The sequence below is a fragment of the Trichechus manatus genome, unplaced genomic scaffold (assembly GCF_000243295.1).
Source record: "Trichechus manatus latirostris isolate Lorelei unplaced genomic scaffold, TriManLat1.0 scaffold00030, whole genome shotgun sequence".
NCBI classification, from domain to species: Eukaryota; Metazoa; Chordata; class Mammalia; order Sirenia; family Trichechidae; genus Trichechus; species Trichechus manatus.
The window spans coordinates 1365172-1385062 of record NW_004443966.1 but is presented as its reverse complement, the minus strand read 5'-3'; the positions used below and the strand labels follow the sequence as shown (position 1 = coordinate 1385062).

At 39.7% G+C, this 19891-nt stretch overlaps 2 protein-coding genes across 6 annotated transcripts in view; one reads left to right on the top strand and one right to left on the bottom strand.

Annotated features, from left to right (window-relative positions):
• CCPG1 (cell cycle progression 1) overlaps positions 1 to 6699 on the top strand; it is a 42915-nt gene extending 36216 nt beyond the window's left edge. For all 4 annotated transcript variants that reach the window (XM_023729648.1, XM_023729645.1, XM_023729647.1 and 1 more), the window contains 2 exons: positions 1911 to 3310; positions 5770 to 6699. In XM_023729648.1, coding sequence (XP_023585416.1) covers positions 1911 to 3310; positions 5770 to 5959 — 1590 coding nt within the window. In that variant the 3' untranslated portion in view covers positions 5960 to 6699. The remainder of the gene's footprint in view (positions 1 to 1910; positions 3311 to 5769) is intronic.
• PIGB (phosphatidylinositol glycan anchor biosynthesis class B) overlaps positions 6527 to 19891 on the bottom strand; it is a 29214-nt gene continuing 15849 nt past the window's right edge. Inside the window, exons 7-12 of one of the 2 annotated variants that reach the window (XM_023729649.1) lie at positions 18444 to 18495; positions 17139 to 17350; positions 16231 to 16295; positions 9387 to 9603; positions 7182 to 7362; positions 6527 to 6886 (exon numbers count right to left, since the gene is read on the bottom strand). In XM_023729649.1, the coding sequence (XP_023585417.1) occupies positions 6752 to 6886; positions 7182 to 7362; positions 9387 to 9603; positions 16231 to 16295; positions 17139 to 17350; positions 18444 to 18495 (862 nt within the window). In that variant the 3' untranslated portion in view covers positions 6527 to 6751. The remainder of the gene's footprint in view (positions 6887 to 7181; positions 7363 to 9386; positions 9604 to 16230; positions 16296 to 17138; positions 17351 to 18443; positions 18496 to 19891) is intronic. The other variant, XM_023729650.1, reaches the window with a different exon arrangement.

Below are 19891 nucleotides of genomic sequence, written 5' to 3'. Positions count from 1 at the left end.
AGAGGAGAGTGTGGCTTTATAGCTTCTCCGAGGTCTTCCCTGGGCCAGGAGAAGAGTTAGTCAGTCCCTTTGCTCTGGTCTCGTTAGTTCTGATGGAAAGGGGGCATCTTGCGCTTTCCCACCTAAACCAATCTAGCTTCAGCAGGGCTCTATCCATTCTGTCCAGTTGCCCAGCACCTTTATGGGTTTACAAGGGCCAGAAAAGAGCTGGTCTTATCTAGTTCTTCCCTAGGAACATTATAGAGATTGTTGAAAAATTCATGGTAGAGAAGTAAGCTGTTTCTTTTCCCTCCATTCCTCCAAATCTCCTTCACCATTTATGTATGAATCCCATTTGACATCTAAAGTATTTCTTTCAGGAAGGTACTGCTGAAGTGAATTGTAAGTAGTTGCTGTGTCTCCATCTGGATCACAGGATGCTATAAAAAGAGTAGCTGTTCTCTTTTTCTCCACCATGGTTTTTGGTTCCATAGGATGGTACTGCCTTGTAGGAGACTCTCCGTGCATAAGTCTCTACGGAGTTAGTTTTTGGAGAGCTCTTGTCTCTAGCTGTCAGGTGTAGTTCAGATGTTGAAGATCTCCCTGGAAGAACTGCTCAGCACCTGCTAACAGTCACTTCAAGGTTACTGAGTTTATCTGATGAGGAGTGTTGTACTTGGCAGTTACTCTGTGGCCTGCCTGTGCGTATGCATTTAACGGTGATGCTACATCAGCCTGTTCCGCTCGACGGTCCACTGCTGTTGGGTAGATGAAACTGTCGTTTCCTCTCACGTAGGGAGAGGAGATGAAATGACTATAATGAAGTTTTAATTTGTTCTCTGAAGATTAATGAGACAGTGAAACAGCCATTTCAGATGGTTATTTTTCAAAGGACTTTTTTTTTTTCCGGCTTGTTTTTGTAATTAGATATATTGCTGGTCTGGTCTGATTCAAGTGGGATCACCATAATGTCTGATAAATTAAGCCAAATTTAAGTATCATTTTGCAGATTGACATGCTAAGATAGTTTAACTGACTAGATAATGTTATATCCACATATTTATATTGGTGTCACACTAACCTGTTGAAGCATATTGTTTAATTTTCTGCTGGTTTTGGTTAATGCTTGTTACTAATGCCCGCTGAAAAAGAAAAATCAAGTCAGTCAAGGCTACTTTGAACTGCGGTAAAATTCTATAAACCTGATTGAACATGACTTCTGTCTGGGGTGATGGTTTCAGAGTTACACGGGTAATCTGAGTTAGTCACTTCAGAAGTTTGTTTGAAATTGGGGAAATTAGTTATGTTACCAAGATTCAGTCTGTCTACTAAAGCTCTCGTAGACCCTTGTACAACTTACCTCTCCTTACCCTAGAAATGTTAACTTGCGTAGGACTAAGATTATTGAAATGTTTCTTCAAAGGGTACAGTGATTACCAACAGAGTTTTTTGAAGCCTGAAGTCAGCTCTAGCTGTATTTTTAATTTTTATACAAGATAGTCTCCCCCACCCAGAGAAGCCTTTAGTCTTGCCTAAATTCTCCAGAAGCCTCCTCAGGAGAGATTGAGTCCAGTAGTCAAAAGATAAAAGCACTGTACTCTTTTCTCCAAACATGTAAACGGGCTCCCAAACCAGTAAAGATTTCCTATGATCTCTTAAAAAAAAATCCTCTTACGGCTAAACCCAGCTCTGGCTAACTTTTCCCTTCTTTAATTTTTCCACCATGTTCTTGTTCTTAGCGTGACATGGCTCTCCACTGTGCATCTTCTCGCATATGATCCTTGTATTTTCCCATTTTTGTACTATTGAAAATACTACCCAAAGGATAGCTTTTCCAGAAATAAAGTTCACGGGGGTGTTTTCTATATCTTAAAGATTTAAATTTAGCTTTTAAAGCACTTGACATTTTTCTTTCTTCCCTTTCAAAATAGTCATTGAAGAAAAACCTTGCAAGGTGTTGGACCCTTACTGAAGCAGAGAAAATGTCCTTTGAAACTCAGAAAAAGAACCTCGCTACAGAAAATCAGTATTTAAGGCTATCTCTAGAGAAAGAAGAAAAAGCCTTGCGTTCATTACAGGAAGAGTTGAGAAAACTACGAGAACAGATTCGGGTGCTGGAAGATAAAGGAACAAGTACTGAATTAGTTACAGAAAACCAGAGACTTAGGCAGCATTTGGAAGAGGAACAGAAGAAGACACACAGCGCTCTCAGTCAAAGGGAGACTTTCCTGGCAGAAGCAAAGATGCTGAAGAAGGAACTGGACAGAGAGCGACTGTTAACCGCGGCCCTAAGAGCGGAAGTCCAGCAGTTAGGCAGTAGTCAGTCATATGGCAACCCAGACTCTCCCAATGTATTGACTGAAAAAAGGGAAATAGAAGCCTTACGGGGAAGACTTAGTGCGCTGGAGCAGAAGCTGACCTTTGAACAGCAGCGTTCTGATCTGTGGGAAAGACTGTATGTTGAGGCAAAGGACCAAACTGGAAAGCAAGAAACCGATGGAAGAAAGAAAGGCGGCAGAGGAAGCCACAGGGCTAAAACTAAGTCGAAGGAAACCTTTCTGGGTTCAGTTAAGGAAACATTTGATGCAATGAAGAATTCAACCAAGGAGTTTGTCAGGCATCATAAAGAAAAAATCAAACAGGCTAAAGAAGCTGTGAAAGAAAATCTGAAAAAATTCTCAGATTCAGTTAAATCTACTTTCAGACATTTCAAAGATACCACCAAGAATATCTTTGATGAAAAGGGGAATAAAAGATTTGGTGCTCCAAAAGAAGAGGCAGCTAAAAAATCAGGAACAGTTTATCGCGAGTATTTACATCCACAGTATAAGGCAACCACACAAAACCGGAATAGTAGAGGCCCCACTGGGCAGAGAGCGGGAAGGAGGGAAAAGCCCATTCACTCTGGAAAACACACGAACTCACAGAGATGCAGTGCTGAGCATGACTGTAGTGAAAATTATCATTCTGTGAGAAAGGGTTGTTCTGATGTATTTGACTGTGCACGACAGGAATCCATTAGTCTTTTTAATGTAGTGTTGAATCCTGTAAGGATAGACGAATTTAGACAGTTAATACAAAGATACTTATTAAAAGAGCTGGATGGTTTCCATCACTGGAAGGAACTTGATCAGTTCATCAGTCAGTTTTTCCTGAATGGCGTCTTCATACACGACCGGAAGCTCTTCATCGACTTCGTTAGTGATGTTAAAGACTATCTGAAAGCCATGAAGGAGTATCAGGTAGATGATGATGGAGCGTTTGAGAATCTGGATGGATATATTTACAGACACTTCCTTGGTGACACTTTTTCCCCTCCATATGGACCCAGGTCGGTTTACATAGCACCGTGTTATCATAATAGTTTCTGACATCTACAGTTTGGATAGATGTTTATCATTTGATAAAGTGTCTTGAAAGGTTACTATTTGTAAAAGGCATACTTTATTGCCACTGAGAATTTAGAAAAAAATTAAAAAAGCAAGAGATGAAATTTTTTTAAATTACAGCTATTACAAACTTAAAATTTCATATAACAATCAGTTTGACTAGAGCAAATGCTTTCTTACCTTAAAAAATCAGTTGAGAATATGTATATATATTGAATTCTCTTTTAGCCTATTTTCTTTCTCGTATACTATATATGATAAGATAATCACCTTAAGTGAAATTATTTTTATTTACGCTTTTATTTATATACTCACCTGGAGTGAACACCAGTTTTACTTTGGATTCAGAAGAGCTCGTATATAACAGTTCTAATATCTCACCTATTTTCATTTGTGCGTTCTATTTACCAGCTTAATTGTGGCATTTTATACACTTATTACAGAATTATTGTTGATAAAGTGAGACGCACGATACAAGAGGGCAGACCTGGCCAGCCAGACGTTCTAACGTGTGTGCTTCTGATACAGAACTTTTAGAAATAACTTTTTATCCATTGCTTATCAGCTTTATTCTGTAACATAAAACTTATCTTTTTGAATAAATGTGTCTATAAAATAATGAGACTGATTCTGGCATCTTCAGTCATTAACTGTCTTGTGCCTGTAGCAAGCAAAGCACCGTGAGGATGCCCTGAGGAAACATGAAGGTTCTTGTTGTGAAGGAGCCCCCAAGCTAGTGGAGAGTTAGGCCAACAGCTAAGACCCTGTAAGAGAGGAAACGAAGGTGCGGAGGTATGTGTCGATGGCCTTAGTCTGTCCGGAGATGCTTGAGTGAGTGATGTAGTTAGTCTTTGAGCTGAAATTGTAAAAACTAACTTTTGAAGGAGAAGTGCAAACTTGCCAAGCTTATTAGGGGAGAGTATTCGACTCAAAGGGAACTGTATTTGCAGAGATTGGGAGATGTGAAGACACGCCACACCAAGGAGCAGGGTAGTGCTGAGGGATGGACAGATGAATTAGGTCAAGAAGGGGCTCGTTCTGTATTAGAGGATTTGTCCTGCAGGATATGGAGAACCTCTGAAGAGTTTTGAGGTGGGGTAGAATTAAGATTTTAGGTCACTGGCAGCAGCCTGGAGGATGGATTGGAAAGGGGTGAAGGTAGAAAACGAGGTCTTTGAAACAGTGCAGACATGAGCTTAGTATATGAGCTAGGATAATAGTAGTGGGGTGAAAGGGTGAGACAGAGTTGAACAATAGATAGTATAAGTGGTGGTATTTGTTGTGAAAGTAGAAAGGGACCATGACTTCCAGATTTCTGGGTTGGATCACTAGTTGGATAATGATACCATCACCAAGATAGAGAACACCAGAAAAGGTTTTGAACTGGGGAATCAGAGATGAAAATTATGCTTAGAGGTGCCTTCCAGTTCCAGTTGAGTCAACTCCGACTCATAGTGAGTGACCTCGTGTGTGTCAGAGTAGAACCGTGCTCCATAGTTTTCATGACTGACCTTTTGGAAGCAGATCACCAGGCCATTTTTCTGAAGTGCCTCTGGGTAGGTTCGAGCTGCCAGCCTTTTGGTTAGTAGCCCAATGCTTAACCGTTTGTGCCACCCAAGGCCGGAGGTGCCTGTTGACAAGTGGAGAAGGATTAGTTGGCTGTGAGTTGTGTGGCTGTAGAACTCTCATTGCAGGCACATCATCTGGGCTGGAGATACCTGTCAGGCTCTTGAGGAACACCAACATCTGTGGGGCTGTAGAGGAGGCTGAGGAGGATAAGACCAGACAGAGTGACCTGAAAATACGAAGATCATCTCAAGAAAAAGGAATGTTCAAATATGCTGAATGCTTTTAAAAAAAAATAAAAAGACCGAAAAATATTTCTTGGCTTGGGAATTGGGTGGCCACGGATGGCAGTGTGAACTCTTTCAGTGACGTGGTGACAGAAGTCTGATTATATAGAGATGGAGGAAAGCAGTGAATGCAGACACTGCTTAGGAACCGTAGATGTGAGAAAAGTTAGCTAGAAGCTTTTCTAAGAGGCAGTGTGTACATACTTCCGCTGAGGGGTGAAGCCAATGGAGACGCATTGATTTTTACAGAAAGGAAGAAAAATAAAAGGAAACACATCTCATTATTTTATTGTCACATTTTCTATTACCTGTTGAACGTTTTGGCTTTTTGCCACTACTGATTTGTCTACTTTTTGATTTCCATAGGTTGACGTTACTGCTCACTGAATCATTGTTTTTTTGTTTACATACATTAGGGTTAGTTCAGACTAACGTTTTTTTTTTTCAGTGTTCAGACAGTAAATTAATGGAGAAAAACATTGAACTTGTTTCTAATTTAAATAAATCGAACTCTAACATAGATGAAAAAATGTGTTTACTGCTTTCAGTCGACCTGATAAAAAGCAACGTACGGTAAATATTGAAAACTCCAGGCATCGAAAACAAGAGCAGAAGTACCCTCAGCCACAGCCTCATAAAAGGGAAGGTAAATGGCATAAGCATGGTCGCACCAATGGAAGACACATGGCACATCTGGAAATAGAATTGGGGCAGTTTCCTTTTGATCCTAAATATTGACCATCATGATTGTTAACTAAAAACTGTAAGAGAAACATGGATGTTTTCTACCGTGTTCGGTGTTGAAGCTAAGATGAAATTACCAAGATAACAATGTCTTTTTTTCATTTCTAAGTATCAGTTTGATGACTTTATACTGTTACTCAGAAACATCAATCAAAAGCTTACTAACCTGCACTTTCCTGTAGTTTTAGCTTTGCTGAATTTTTTGGGCACTGGAAATGTTCCGCTCTAGTTTTCTTGTAAAGGAAGCCAGGCATGCAACAGATTTTGTGCATGAAGTGAGACTTCCTTGTAGTGTATGAGCTTAAAGCAAGCTCAGATCACACATGAGAGTGTAATGAACAGTGATACTTGCGTCAAGTTTGCAGTAGAGCTTGAAGAAAGTACATTGTGATGGAATTTCATCTTTAGTATTTTGTAATCTTGCTGCTTGTCTTTTGTGGGTTCAAGAGTCCCACTGACTTGTGAAGAATTTGCTGCCTTCTTACGAGCTTGCTGGCTTACTCTCTTGTGAAATTTCTTGCACATCTGAATACTGTGGAAGAAACAATAAAACTGCACCATGAGGAAAACTAAAGGTCTTTATTTACAATCTGGCGTTGTGATTTTATACTTTGTGACATTGTGTACATTTCCTAGGTAGTGCTATTTGGTAAAGCTGTTCACAGTGGTTTTGTGTTAGTTCCATGAATCTTGCCCAGTGTTTACTGAAGTATCTAAGTAACATCTGAATATTTCCACCCAGCAACGTCAGTTTCTCTGGGAAAGATCTAAGCACAGTTCAGAATTTCAGCTGCTGAGTCTTCCTTTTAATTTCCGCTCATAGATGTATATGTGACTTCCAGTCCGACCTTCTGGCAGGTGAGTGTGGAAGATTACAGCAGTCCTCTCATAGTTGTTTGAAATGAGGAAAGCATTTATTTCCTAAAAGTAAAAAATGTTTAAGTAAATAAGGCTACATTTTAACCGAGTACTGTTTAAAAGCATTTTAGACTTGCCTATTCTGATTTCTCTAGAACTGTTTTCTTAATGAACTATCTTAATAGAAGTGTTAACTTATGGTAGGTGACATCCCTTGATAGAGCACTGGGGCTGATTTTGACAGGGGAGAAGACAATTATAAAATAGCGAGTTTGAAAGGGACCATAAAAAGGTGGTTGTCTTGTTTACCTGAGTGTTTGCTAAACCTGAGGTGAAATAGTTTCTCCTGTTCACTTACCTCCTGCAAAACACTAAAGATGATCAAGTGAGTAGGCAATGACGAATCACTGTGAAACTCTTTATATAGCCAGTTTAAGGGATTTAGGTAAAATACATCTGCTTCATCAAGATAATGACTTTTTCCAGTCAGGTCTGGGGGACACTGGAGAAATCGCATTGGAAGTGGGCAGTGAACATGGCTATGAAAAGAAAGTATTCAGATCACTGTCAAGACATTTCCTGTTGGTATAAGAGAATGTGAAGTCTGAATCTGTAAACCAGGTTCCAGTTAATGCAGTGTTCTCAGAGGTGGAGCACATGACCCACACCAGGGAGCTGTGCGGCAGCAGCATCCCCCCATGACCTGCAAGTGCACGCTGACTCAGGAAGCTCCCTTCTCAGGTGGGAGCTAGGTCAGCCACCAGAGTTGGGGCTCAGATTCTCTAGCATTAGTAAGCTGTTCCAGGATTAAAGGGCCCCAGGAATCAGGTAAGTTACTTGTTAATACCGGCAGTCCCGGGGCTACGAACAAGATCTGTTCCTAAATGTGTCTTTAAGTCGAATATGTAGGTAGTTGGAACAGGGGCATACAGTTCTTATTTAGCCTTACTTTAGTGCAAGAAAAGACTCGAAGCTTTTTCAGTGATTTAAAAGCTGTACGTACAGCAAGTGAAGGTGATTTGTGATGAAGAATTTGTTGCAAGTAGGGGTTGGTTCAGTTGTTTTCAAAGTGAGGGCAAATTTCTGTCACATTAAAGGCAAGTATGAGTTGTCTGTAAGTTGGACGCTGGTAGCCTGGGGACTGCCTGTGTAAAAGGGTAATTCTCCACAGGCCTGTAGGGCAAAGGTAGAAAACTGGTCATGGACCAGGAAGGGGGCGGATTCCATCCTTAAATGACAAGTTCTTTTCTGTTTTGTTATTTAACCTTATGCATAAGATATAGAGAGCAGCACATGCTCACTGATCAACATTTAAATAAGGAATGGTTTTGCTGTGGCATGGAAAGACTAGTGTGTCTCTGAAAAGATTCTTCTCTAATACCAATCATGACAAATTTAACTGAGTTATTTGGGCCATGCAAAAAGCCATGTTTACAACTGCCTCAGGGAAGATTAAACCTCACTTCATACAGAGTTACGATGTCCAGTTAGAAATAAGATTAAATAATTATGCAGTGGCAGTTTCTTTTATCGATGAAATTCAAAGTAGATTTACACAAGACCCAGCAATGTCATGACTTTTCTAGCTGTTTTGGAGATGTCGGTCCTGCTCCAGAGTAGGGATCAGACGTGTTTTCCTCCACTGTGCGCTTGAGAGTAAGATGGGAAAGAAGTTGGCCAACTATACAAAGCCTGAGCCATCAACCACCACAACCACACCTGGACAACCTCTTGGTGCCTCTAGAACGCTCTTCTCTGCGGTGTTGCCACTAGCATGAGCGTGGAGAGAGAGATGGATGTCAAAATTATATCCATGTTGATGATTAAGTCGAATGCTTCAGTGTGCACACACGGAAACTTAACAGATTGTTTAAAGCCAGATTGAGTTAAAGAGGTCTAGAACTTTTTGTAGGGAAGTTGGCTGCATTGTCCCTATACCATCATCAGACAAATGGTAATTAATACAGCTTTCTGAAATAAAAGCACAGGGCCAGGTGGGTGTCTATAAATGCCCTCCATGGCTGAGGCAGTCTGAATATTTTACATTTTTCAGAAACAATTCAAACATTAAAACACCATCTAATTCCATTCCCTGATTTTATAGGTAAGACAACAGATGATGTTCAAAGAAATTAAAAGACTAGGTCAAGGCCAGGGCGACAGCCTCATAGTAAATGTGGACTAGAATTCAGTGCTTTGAGATTAATCCAAAATAGTGTACATACAAGATGTATTATCAAAATGATTTGTAGTAACATCAGCGCTGACTGAATTTCTTTACTAAGAAAACTATTAAATGCCTATAAAATGACTCATCCCACATTTAAGTCAGATTCATTTAAGTGTGGTCTGTTTAACAAAAATAAGAATATTAGTTTATTTAAAAGTGGTACGTAATTTCCATTGACACAATTAAAATGATTTTTAAAATCTATCAATGAATAAGTAGAAGTGAGAGTTTCAGATTTCCTGTAATCATCTGATCAGTGATCAATTAATTTAAACCCAAGAATTTAAAAAGGAATTTCTAAGTGGTCAGTTTCACTGTCTCAACTGTGATTACCTGTAATAAGGAGTCGAGTGGCAAGGCATCATTAAAAATACTGACGCTGAAGATGATGTATTATGACTGTTGGAACAGAGTTCTTGAATGTGACTCATGACATCAAGGGTACCTCGCTGGTGAACTAGCCCCGTGTAGAGGGCGAGGAGCATGTTTGATAAAAACAGGAAACTTCCAGCTGGTTTCTTCCACACCTTCAGGTGGTTCAGTGAGTGTCCTAGGTGGAGACGCACACATGGAGCTGTGAGACTGGCAGTCCTTGTTTCTTACAGTTAAGTACTGTTAACTGCAAATACATTTTAATTTTTTATGATACCACAAGCTGTAACGTTGTCTTGGGCAAACAAAAAATAGTAAGTCATCTTCATAATTTCCCTGACCATTCACTATCTTTATCCATCGTCATCCAGGTCTTACCTTTTTTCTAGAAAAAGACATTGACATATAGTGGAAAGAACATAGCTGTGGAGTCCAACAGACCCAAGTCTGAATTCCAGCTCTGGCACAAGCTACTTTACTCTGATAAGCATTAGTTTCCCCATCGGCAAATGGGAAAACAGTACTTTTTCCAAGTATTAGAAAAATGTATGTCCAGTGCCTATCCTGGTACATAACAGTCGCTCAATAAACAGGACCTCTGTTTATTCCACGTCCCTACCTCGTCTCTCTTTTAATCTCCCAAGTGCTAGCATAGATACTGTGGTGTGTGCATGCAGGTCTTATAGAGTGTCCTCTTAGAAAAATATGCCATTGGGCTTCTGGGAGATTTTCAGTGGTCAGTGCATGAGTGGTACCATAGATCTCTCTCTTTCTGGAAGAAAAGGTACTAATATCTTATGTTTTTTCTTTCATTATACTTTTGGGCACTTTGGAGATGCTGAACAATTTTTCGTTTTTCATTTGTAAAAGTATTTAGGTGAGGCCAAGAAAAACAAAGTAGAACAAACAGAAGGGTATAAAATGAAAAACAGAAGGGACTTATCAGTTATCGATGGAGAATACAAAATGCCACACTAAATATCCAAAACCTAAATAATATGATTATTAGGACTGAAAACAATCATTTCATCCATTTTAAGACATCTGACAGCTTCTGTTTGATAGCTGAAATCAAATTTAGGCAAGAATCTTTCTTAGATGTTCAATTTTTCCCCCTCTGTGAATATTTTAGATTACATTACCCACAGTTCATTCCATTCTGTAATTGGGATTTCACACATCCATCTCACCTGGTACTGTTAATCCACTTAAAATAGCTCTGATTAACCAAAGAACATTCTGAAAGGTGGTATGATGGAAAAAACATACTCAAATCAAGAAAACTAAGCTATCATTTAAAACTTAAATCCACAGTGAAATGGTAAAATGAGGACCCTATGAAGAAGATGAGAATTAGAATTAGTTTTATTAGAAATGAAGTAGGATGCCAAAAGTTCTGCCATCTGTAATAGCAACTCCAGTCACAGATACAACAGACCAGCAAATACAACTTGAAGTGCTTCCTTGGATTGACGGACAAAAACTAAATCTATCCTGGTGGGTTCCAGTTACTAAGAACTACATTAAGCTTACCCTGGCAAGGCTCTAGAAGACCACGGCTTGCTGTTAACAATATTCAGTTAAGTATAAGGTGGGCATCTATAAAGTGGTTTACTCATTAGCCATTTATTCATTCACTAAGTGGTCACTGAAAGCTACCTCAGAAACTATGGCACTGGGGTCCAATGGTGTGGGTGATTAATACAAAACTGGAATGCCTGGTGGTGAATGCTGATAGAAAATGCGTCTGTTCTAGCACCTTCAGTACCTGGAGGAGGAGGTTCTCCTGTTCAGCTTGGTAACAGCACATTACTTACGTAGTGGTGAGTGTGACATTCTAAAGCCAGCTCATTTTAGGGTGGATCATTTCAGTGAGAACCGCATCTCTGTTATTTGGAAGTAATACAGAGAAAACTCTGAGAAGGAACTGTTGAGCACTGCTCAGGGGGAGTCAGGTGGTCACTCATTTGTCCAAGGGACAGTGGAGACATCATCACTTCCATTCAAACTCTGATTCTCCAACACTGAGTCATACCAGTCAGGAACCAAAATGTAAAGCCTCAGAGTGTTCAAACCATCAGACACTGGAAAGTTTCAGAAACTGAAACTGCTAAAGCCAGAGCTGGAAAGATTGCAGTTCCACTGCTAGACTGAGTGAGCCACCAAGAGAAGCCAAGGATCTGGGTTTTTCCTGGGGAGGTGGAACTGTTCCTCCAGTATTTAAGAGAGGTAATCAGCGTAATTGCAATAGCTGTCATCCAGTAAGTACTTAACTGTACCTCCAAGTAATACGGAGATGCAGATCTTCCCGATCCACCTAAAATGAACTGGCTTTGGAAAGTGATAGCTCCTATCACGAACGTAACGTAACCATTGCCTAATGTGAGACACTCCCATCGCCATCACTGAAAATGCTGGGACCACAAACACTTGTGGAGACCATAGCGCATCCCTCGGGGTTCCACAAGGACAAGGACTCCGTATGAGCTCTGCCGACTAGTTGTCATTTCAGTGACTCCTGCCAACTCAACGGTAAATAACAGCCTAGGATACTTAACCTGCTCCTGTTTTCTGGGCCTACGAAAAGACACTTAAGAAGTGAGTACATAGAAAATTTCTGGAAGAACTGCGTAAGAAAGTATTAACAGCAGTTACCTCTGGGCGGTGGGGCCGTATGATCAGAGGATGACACACTTAGGTTTTGGTATCATGAGCATTTGTTACTTCTACAATAAAATTAAAAAAATGTGCTGGGTTCTTATCAAATCGCTCTCATCAGACTACCATTAAAAAGTGTTTTAAACCCATTACGTCCGAGTGGATTATTCTCCAAAATAAAATCTAAAAACTTGAGTATAGAAGAAGGCCTTTCATGGGTTGGCTCCATCTTTCTTTACTCAGTCTTATTGCCTAAGAATCATATACAGTAAAACCTCTGAAAAGTGGAACTGCGTAAGGCGGAAACCTGTCAGACAAGGAAAAGCCAAATATTTTCCACTAAAACAAACGATAGAAAAGTGGCAAGACTGCACCCTCTCAAAGGTGGAAAACTTGTGAGACCTGGAAAAACAAGGCAGTCCCGCCAAGTTCCAGCTCAAACAAGTTCCACTGTAACATTATTTGGGTTTCGGCTATTTAGTGTGGTGATAATGTTTTCTCCATCATTGAGTGATGAGTCCCTTCTTACCAAGGTGAGGCTCAAGGTGGTAGAAAGGATGGGAAAGTGTGAGGCTGTACATCACTGATTGTGTCAGACTTACTGAGAAGTAGCAGGATGCATCCTTGTTTGGCAAGAATTATCAGAAAACCCAATGTTAAAGATCTCTACTACTTTGTACCAATTAGAAATATATCTCAGTTAATCTTTTCATCTTAAAAGACTTCTTAGAAAAGCTATTAGGTCAGCTTAGTTTGTGTGTTTATTGAGAAAAACAAAAGGTGGTTCAGTTCCAGAATGGGACAGTGGCGAACAGGACTGGGGAAGAGTGAGACAGGACTGTAAGAACCTTAAGGAGGGCACTGGGCACAGGCAGACGGAGGTGTCAGGGAAGGGTTTTATTTTGCTACTTTCTAAGGAGATGAAGCTCTATTTTCATCTTCCATAGTGAGAAGCCAGCAGATAATGCCCAAAACGAAGATCTGTAAGTGGCATTATAAGCATTTTACTTAGAAGTATGGAGATAAACACCAAAGCTACCTAAAACTGGTGAAAGTGATTACCTCTGGGAGGGGAGGTGAGAAGGGAGGGCAAGGGACTTTTTTTTTTTTAAACTCCTTATGGAATGATTTTTCAAACAGTGTGCATGTGCCATTTTGATAAAAGGATTCGAATATGTAAAAAGAAAGTGGCCCGATCAGAGACAAGTCCGCATGGGCCACTGTGGTGAAAACAGATGAAGCAGACATCCAGCCCAGTGTTGCAGCAGGTGCTGGGAACAGCAGAAAAGACGGGTTTGATCTAAGATGTTCGGTGTCCTCCACCAACAGCAGCTTCTCTCACACATCAGGAAGCTACGGCACCCAGGTCAGACAGTTCACTGAGGGTCAGCGGCAACTGCAGGAAGTGTTTTCTAGACCTAGGACTGAAAAAGTGCTGTGATGATTCTTCTTCCTGTGTCCACTACCATCAAGAGGACGAGGTTTATTTCCCTGCTTCTTGAATCTGGCTTGGCCTTGTGACTTGCTTTGACCAAACGAATGTGGCGGAGTGAGAGTGTGCCAGCTCCAAGCATGTGTTTGAGGGGCCTTACGCACTCCTGTGCCTCTCGGAACCCTGCCTACACCAAGTGAACAAGCCCCAGCTAACCTGCTGGAGGACAGGACAGCACGCAGGAGAGCTGAAGTGCTTCCGTCTACAGCTAGGTGAACCCCGAGCATGTGATAGCCCGGCCTGCAGCTGCCCACATTTCATAAGTGAGCTTGGCGGAGATCAGAACAACTGCCTAGCTGAACTGTAGGCTTCTAAGTAGTAAATGGTTGCAGTTTTAAGCCAGTAAGTTTTGACGTGGTTTGTTACACAGCAGTTGCCGATAAAATTGTTTACAGAATACCAGGTTAAAACAGGTCACACAAGAAGAGAATAAGGCTGCGATTGGAGGTACAATATAACTCAAGATTTCAGGTAATTAGGAAAGACTCAAACTGGGCCATTTAAACTATCAGGAACTCAAAGTTGTCTGACAATGTTCTTGACCGTCCAGAGACATCTATTTAGGGGAGCTCACTACTTAATTGGCCCTATTGTTGGATCTTCTTGACATTAAAGATATCTGAGTCTTACTGGAAGTACAAATCTCTTAGGAATCAGATTCTTTTGGCTCACTCAAGAACGTTAGGTCTATGTGTCTGGAGGAAAAGATCACATCCTGGAAGATCAGGAGTATTGCTAGGTCTGGGTCCTTGAGGGATCCTTCTCTGTCAACACTAGGGATAGAAGGAAGATTGATACTGTCCATTAGAGGGGGGATCTCTTCACTCCTCACCAGCATTTTATCTCAGTCTTTGGGACTGGGAAGAGGCCTTGGCTACAGAGATCATGACACCTAAAGGCACAATCTTTGGGAATGGGAATGGGGATTCAGACAACTAAGTACTTCTCAGAAACACCTTGTAAAGAACAGGGCACAGAGAATGCTGGAAAAACCCAGATTACAAGAATGGAAACCCAACCAAGTTCCTAAATTAACCAAACCAAAACACACACACACTACTACTTGTTCTCCAGTACTCTGGTAATCCTTAATCTTGATTTAGACTTGATTTAACTATAACTCATATTCAAGTGGTTGTTAAAAAAAAAACAACAAAAAACCAAAAATGCAATAAAATACTATAGAAAACAAAACAAAACAAAACCACTGTAAATCTGAGTAGTGATTTATGAATAGATTTCCACTTGCAAATGGGCCCCCTAGTCATAAGACTTGCCAGATAGCTGTTAGATGCCTATATTTTTTTTTGTGTCTACATTTATATATAAGTAATACTGTAAAGTAATAACAAATTGAGGCTTTGGTTTTAGTACTTTAGGTGTTTCAAATACACAGATGTGTATCCATCTAGACTGAAGACAGCACACACACACATCTGGGAACGGTAGGAGTTAATGCAGACTTGTCAAAGAAGGCTGCCTGACAACTGTCGTTTGGAACTTTTTTTCCTAAGTAGGTCCGACCCCCGGAACTCCCGAGATTTTCCCGCCTCCAGTCATTTGTTTGGTTACTAATTTCCTCCCTCCTCAGCTCAGTGATTTTTTTAGCTCTTAATATCTGAAGGAAGCCAGTAATTATTTATTCTGAATTACACTCAAAGTTAATAAAGTTTCAGTTAATAATCTTTCCAAACCAATGAGTGGAAATTAACATTAAAACGTTCAGATTTTCCAGAGCTGAGTAAAAGGAAGAACTTTGAGAAGTCACATGTGAAAAAGTGACTGCTGACTGCAAAGGCTTAGTGGAAAAATGGAGAAAAGCCCCCTCGCCCAAAAAAAAAAAAATCGGAGAAGGGAATCACTCTAAAAATTGAATGTGATTAGGGTGAATCTCGGAAAATGTTTTATGTGTGTAAAAGCATTAAAAACTAGTTTCAACACCATAAATATATTTTTCCTTTGTGAAAATGAAGACTCACAGTTTAACCATAAACTTAAAATAGCTGTTCCAAAATAGACATATTTCTTTACTTTTTAGTAAAAGGTTTCTACAGCCAGAAATAATACCGCCAAAAGGTGTTTTGAAATTGGTTCCTTATGTTTTTTCTCAATTTATAGGACTCAGGAATAAAGGATATTCAGTTCAAAAAAGGGATATTGGAATAATATAATTTGAAATTAAGAAACAAGTAATACTCATTTAACCTATTTGAAAATAAATATTTTAGAGTCTTTCAGCTATTCAGATATGTATACTTTGTTTACCAAGGATTACACTCAATTTTAAAGAAACTGAACAGATTTTTTTTTTGCTTTTAAAAAACAAACTATCAGAGTTTTAACTACTAAAGGACCAAACCTGTTGTCGTCGAGTCGATTCCGACTCATAATGACCCGACAGGACAGACGAGAACTGCTCATCGAGTCGATTTCGACTCCTAATGACCCGACAGGACAGACGAGAACTGCCCCACAGGGTTTCCATACATAAAACCATAGCATTTATCGTCTTTTAGCTGTTTCTATATTCACCAGGCAGTGTTTCGTTCTGTTGTACGTAGTAGGGTTGCTATGAGGTGGTAGCAACTCAATGGCACCTAACAACAACAACAGCTATGTCTATGTATTTTTTCTATATTAAACATAAATACTCACCACAGAACACCATACAAAATGGTAAAACTGGATAGATAAACCTGAATTCTTTGTGGCTCAACATGCTGTAACAAAGATATTAAAATAGTATTATTTTCTTGTATTACATGATAGTTTGAGAAATTATTGTGTTTAAAATGAAATATAATTAACATGATCTCTTTATTTTCTACATACTTGGAATGAATTTCTTGCTACAGAATCAGTCTCATTATTTTTTAGTTATAAGGTGATAATGATGTATTAAAACTAATCATAACATTTGATATCAATGTGAAATTCTAAAGTACAATTACATTCCAAAAAAAGGGATTTCTATTGCCAATCCAAGTAAGTAATATCACTAAATTCAGAATAAAAATGCATGTATTTTTATTTTGAAATAGTATTTTTCTAGTCCTTCAATGTTGGAGCCCTGGTGGCGCAGTGCTTAAGCGCTCAGCTGCTAACCAAAAGGTTGGCAGTTTGAACCTGCCAGCTGCTCTGTGGGAGAAAGATGTGGCAGTCTGCTTCCTTAAAGATTTACAGCCTTGGAAACCCTGTGGGGGCAGTTCTAGTCTGTCCTGTGGGGTCATTATGAGTCAGAACTGACTCGACGACAACAGGGTTAGTCCTTTAATAGTTAGAACTTTGACAGTTTCTGCTTTTTAGAAGCAAATCAAATCTGTTCAGTTTCTGAAAAACTGAGTGTAATCTTTGGTAAACAAAGTATACACATCTGAAATATTCACCATGAGCTCCAGCATAATTAACACTTTTGTCTGCTAAATAATCTCCACTAACAAATTGTAAGAGTTAATGATTATCTCCAAAAGACAGTTTACTGGTTGAAGAATCAGGTTAATCGGTTTGTTTTCTTGGTAACATTTATGCATTAATAATTAACTACCGAACAAATAAAATCTCACCTATAAACAAGCACTGTCCACAGCACAGTCACCAAAAGTATCCGGTACCTCTTAGGGGCTAGAAAGCAGCCGTGAATAAAGAAGGGTAAGTGAGTTCCCAAGATAACTGGAAATCCTTGACTGAAGTACCAGTGCCACGGATGAGAACCATAAAATGTTCCCAAATTTTGAAGCACATTAAATTTCAAAAAATTAAACTGAACCAAAGTCCACTGGTGGAGTTGAAGGAAAAAGAAATAAAAATGTATTAGTACCAAGTATGCATCTTTGGCATGAAGGAATCTGACATAATCTTGACATTAACTCAAGAATGAAATCTAAAAACCAGACAATAATTTACATTCTTAAGTATTATTTTTTTCTGCCGACTACTGATATGTGCTTTATTAATTTGTAAAACTTACGTTCTGAGCTTCAAAAAATAAACATTCATGCTAACTAGCAATGTAAGTTTTACATCTAATTAGAGACAGAGGATCCTTAAAAACAATTTTTATGTGTATCACCCATATCAGAAATTTTACTCCAGCACTTATGGTATCACCTGTCAAGACGAAGCTCTGAGAACATGACCGTGTGAGTTACAGCACAAAGCAGAGCATAACGACAGGAGCAGCAGCAGGAAGAGCAGCATGAGTGCTCCCCTGTGCCAGGCACTGCTGTGGGTCTTTTATGTGCATTATTCTCATTCAGTCGTCCACCAGCCTCATGAGACAGGCATCACAGTAATTTCCAGGTAAGGACAGCTTGGCAAGAAACGGCTTCAAGCCGGGGCAGTCTGTCTCCAGAGCCGTGAGTGACGTTCAAGGGGAGAAAGGGAATTACCTAAAGTCATGAAATTAAAATCTCAAACCAAATGACTGAAGATGTATTCTGGTTAAACTGATTTCTGGATGATTAAGAGTCAAAAAAAAAAAAAAGATTAAAAAATTTAGACTTTATTAATACAAACCCGAAAAAAATGTAGCTTCCTGGCCTTAAAACAGGCTCTTTTGAGCATCAATAAGGAATATACAATTATGTTATACAGAAAATCAAATGGCACGGAACAATTTGTGTAAAAACTGTTAAAAGGGAACCTAATTTGCTGTGTAAACTTTCACCTAAAACACAATAAAATATTATTAAAGAAAAAAAAAAAAAGAAAATATAGCAAATTGCACCAAAGGCATGCCCTAGAAGTTATTTTTTTAATGTATCCTTTTACTACCATTAAAAAAATAATAATTTGTATCCATTCCCAAATATTAATGGATTAGTGCAATAAATTTTAGATTAAAAATAGTTTAATATATTTTTACTTACTTGACCAAAAAAAATACGATCAATTATCAGAGACAAACCCAAAGTGACAAATCTGAAAAACAAAGGAATAGCAATTCACCTCCTGAACCTACTGAGAACCCAGTACTGCATGTGGCTTTGCAAGTGGCCTTACATCAAAAGCCACTTTTAAAACGATTTACAATTTTACCAACTGAAAACTGATTTATACGCTTTGAAATACCTTTTGACAAGAAGCTGCATGTATGCAGACTTTTAAAAAGCACTTATCTATTGCTGCATAACCAATTACCTTAAACCTGGCAACTTAAAACTACAAACATCATTTCAGTGTTCTGTGGGTCAGGAGTCCCGCCGTGGCTTAGCTGGGTGCCTCTGGCACAGGTCTCTCATGAGTGGCAGTCAGGCTGCTGGCTGGGGCTATGCTTTCATCCAAAGACTTGACTGGGAGTGCAGGGGAGACCTGCTTCCCAGCTCACTCACATGGCTGAGGACACCATGTGGCCCTCTCCATGACTACCTCACGCCATGGCGGCTGACTCGCACAGGTGAGCCAGCAGAGAGAGAGCACCCGAGATGGAAGCCAGTCTGTGTAGCCTAATCTTGGACATGGCATCCCATCACTTCTGCCATTTTCTGTCCATTAAAATTGAGGAAGTCCAGCCCTCACTCCAGGGGAGGGGATTACACAAGGGCACGAATACCAGGAGGCTGGAATTACAGGCCATCTCAGAGGCTGCCTGCCGCACACCTTCATACAGAGAAGTGTGCTCAGTATAAAGCTCTGTGAATCATCACTATATGGTGCAACCGCCATACGTATCAGGACACAGAGCATTAACAGCACTCCAGAAAGCCCCTCAGCTCTCCAACCAGTCAACACCCACCCCCTCCTCAAAAGCAACCACTATCCTGACTTCTGACAGCATAGATGAGTTTTACCTTTTAAATTATTATAAAAATGGAATCACACTGTTTACTTTTATGTCCAGTTCCCCCAATCATGTTTGTGAGATTTAAATCCCCCCCTTTTTCTGCATGTTCATTTACAATACTGTGTAGTGTATTCCATGATGTATTTATCTATTCTGCTGATGGAGTGTTTCCCATTTTTAGCTGTTATGGATAGTGCTGCTACAAACATTCTTCTACATGTCTTTTGGCACCCATATATATGCATTTCTGTTGGTCATACACCTAGGATTTGGAATTGCTGGGCCCTAGGGTGTAAATGTGATCAGCTTTAGTAAATACTTAAAAGTTTTCCAAAGTAGTTGTATCCGTTTACATTTCCACAAGGAATATCTGAAGGTTGCACGTCTCGTTAGCCATCCTGGTGGGTATGCAGCAGTACGGCTCCTCTGTGGTTTTACTCTGCACTGCCTTGATGACTAATGGGCTGAGTACCTTTATACTTACTGGCCACTGGAGTATCTTTTGAAGTATCTTTTGATCATTTTTATGTTATT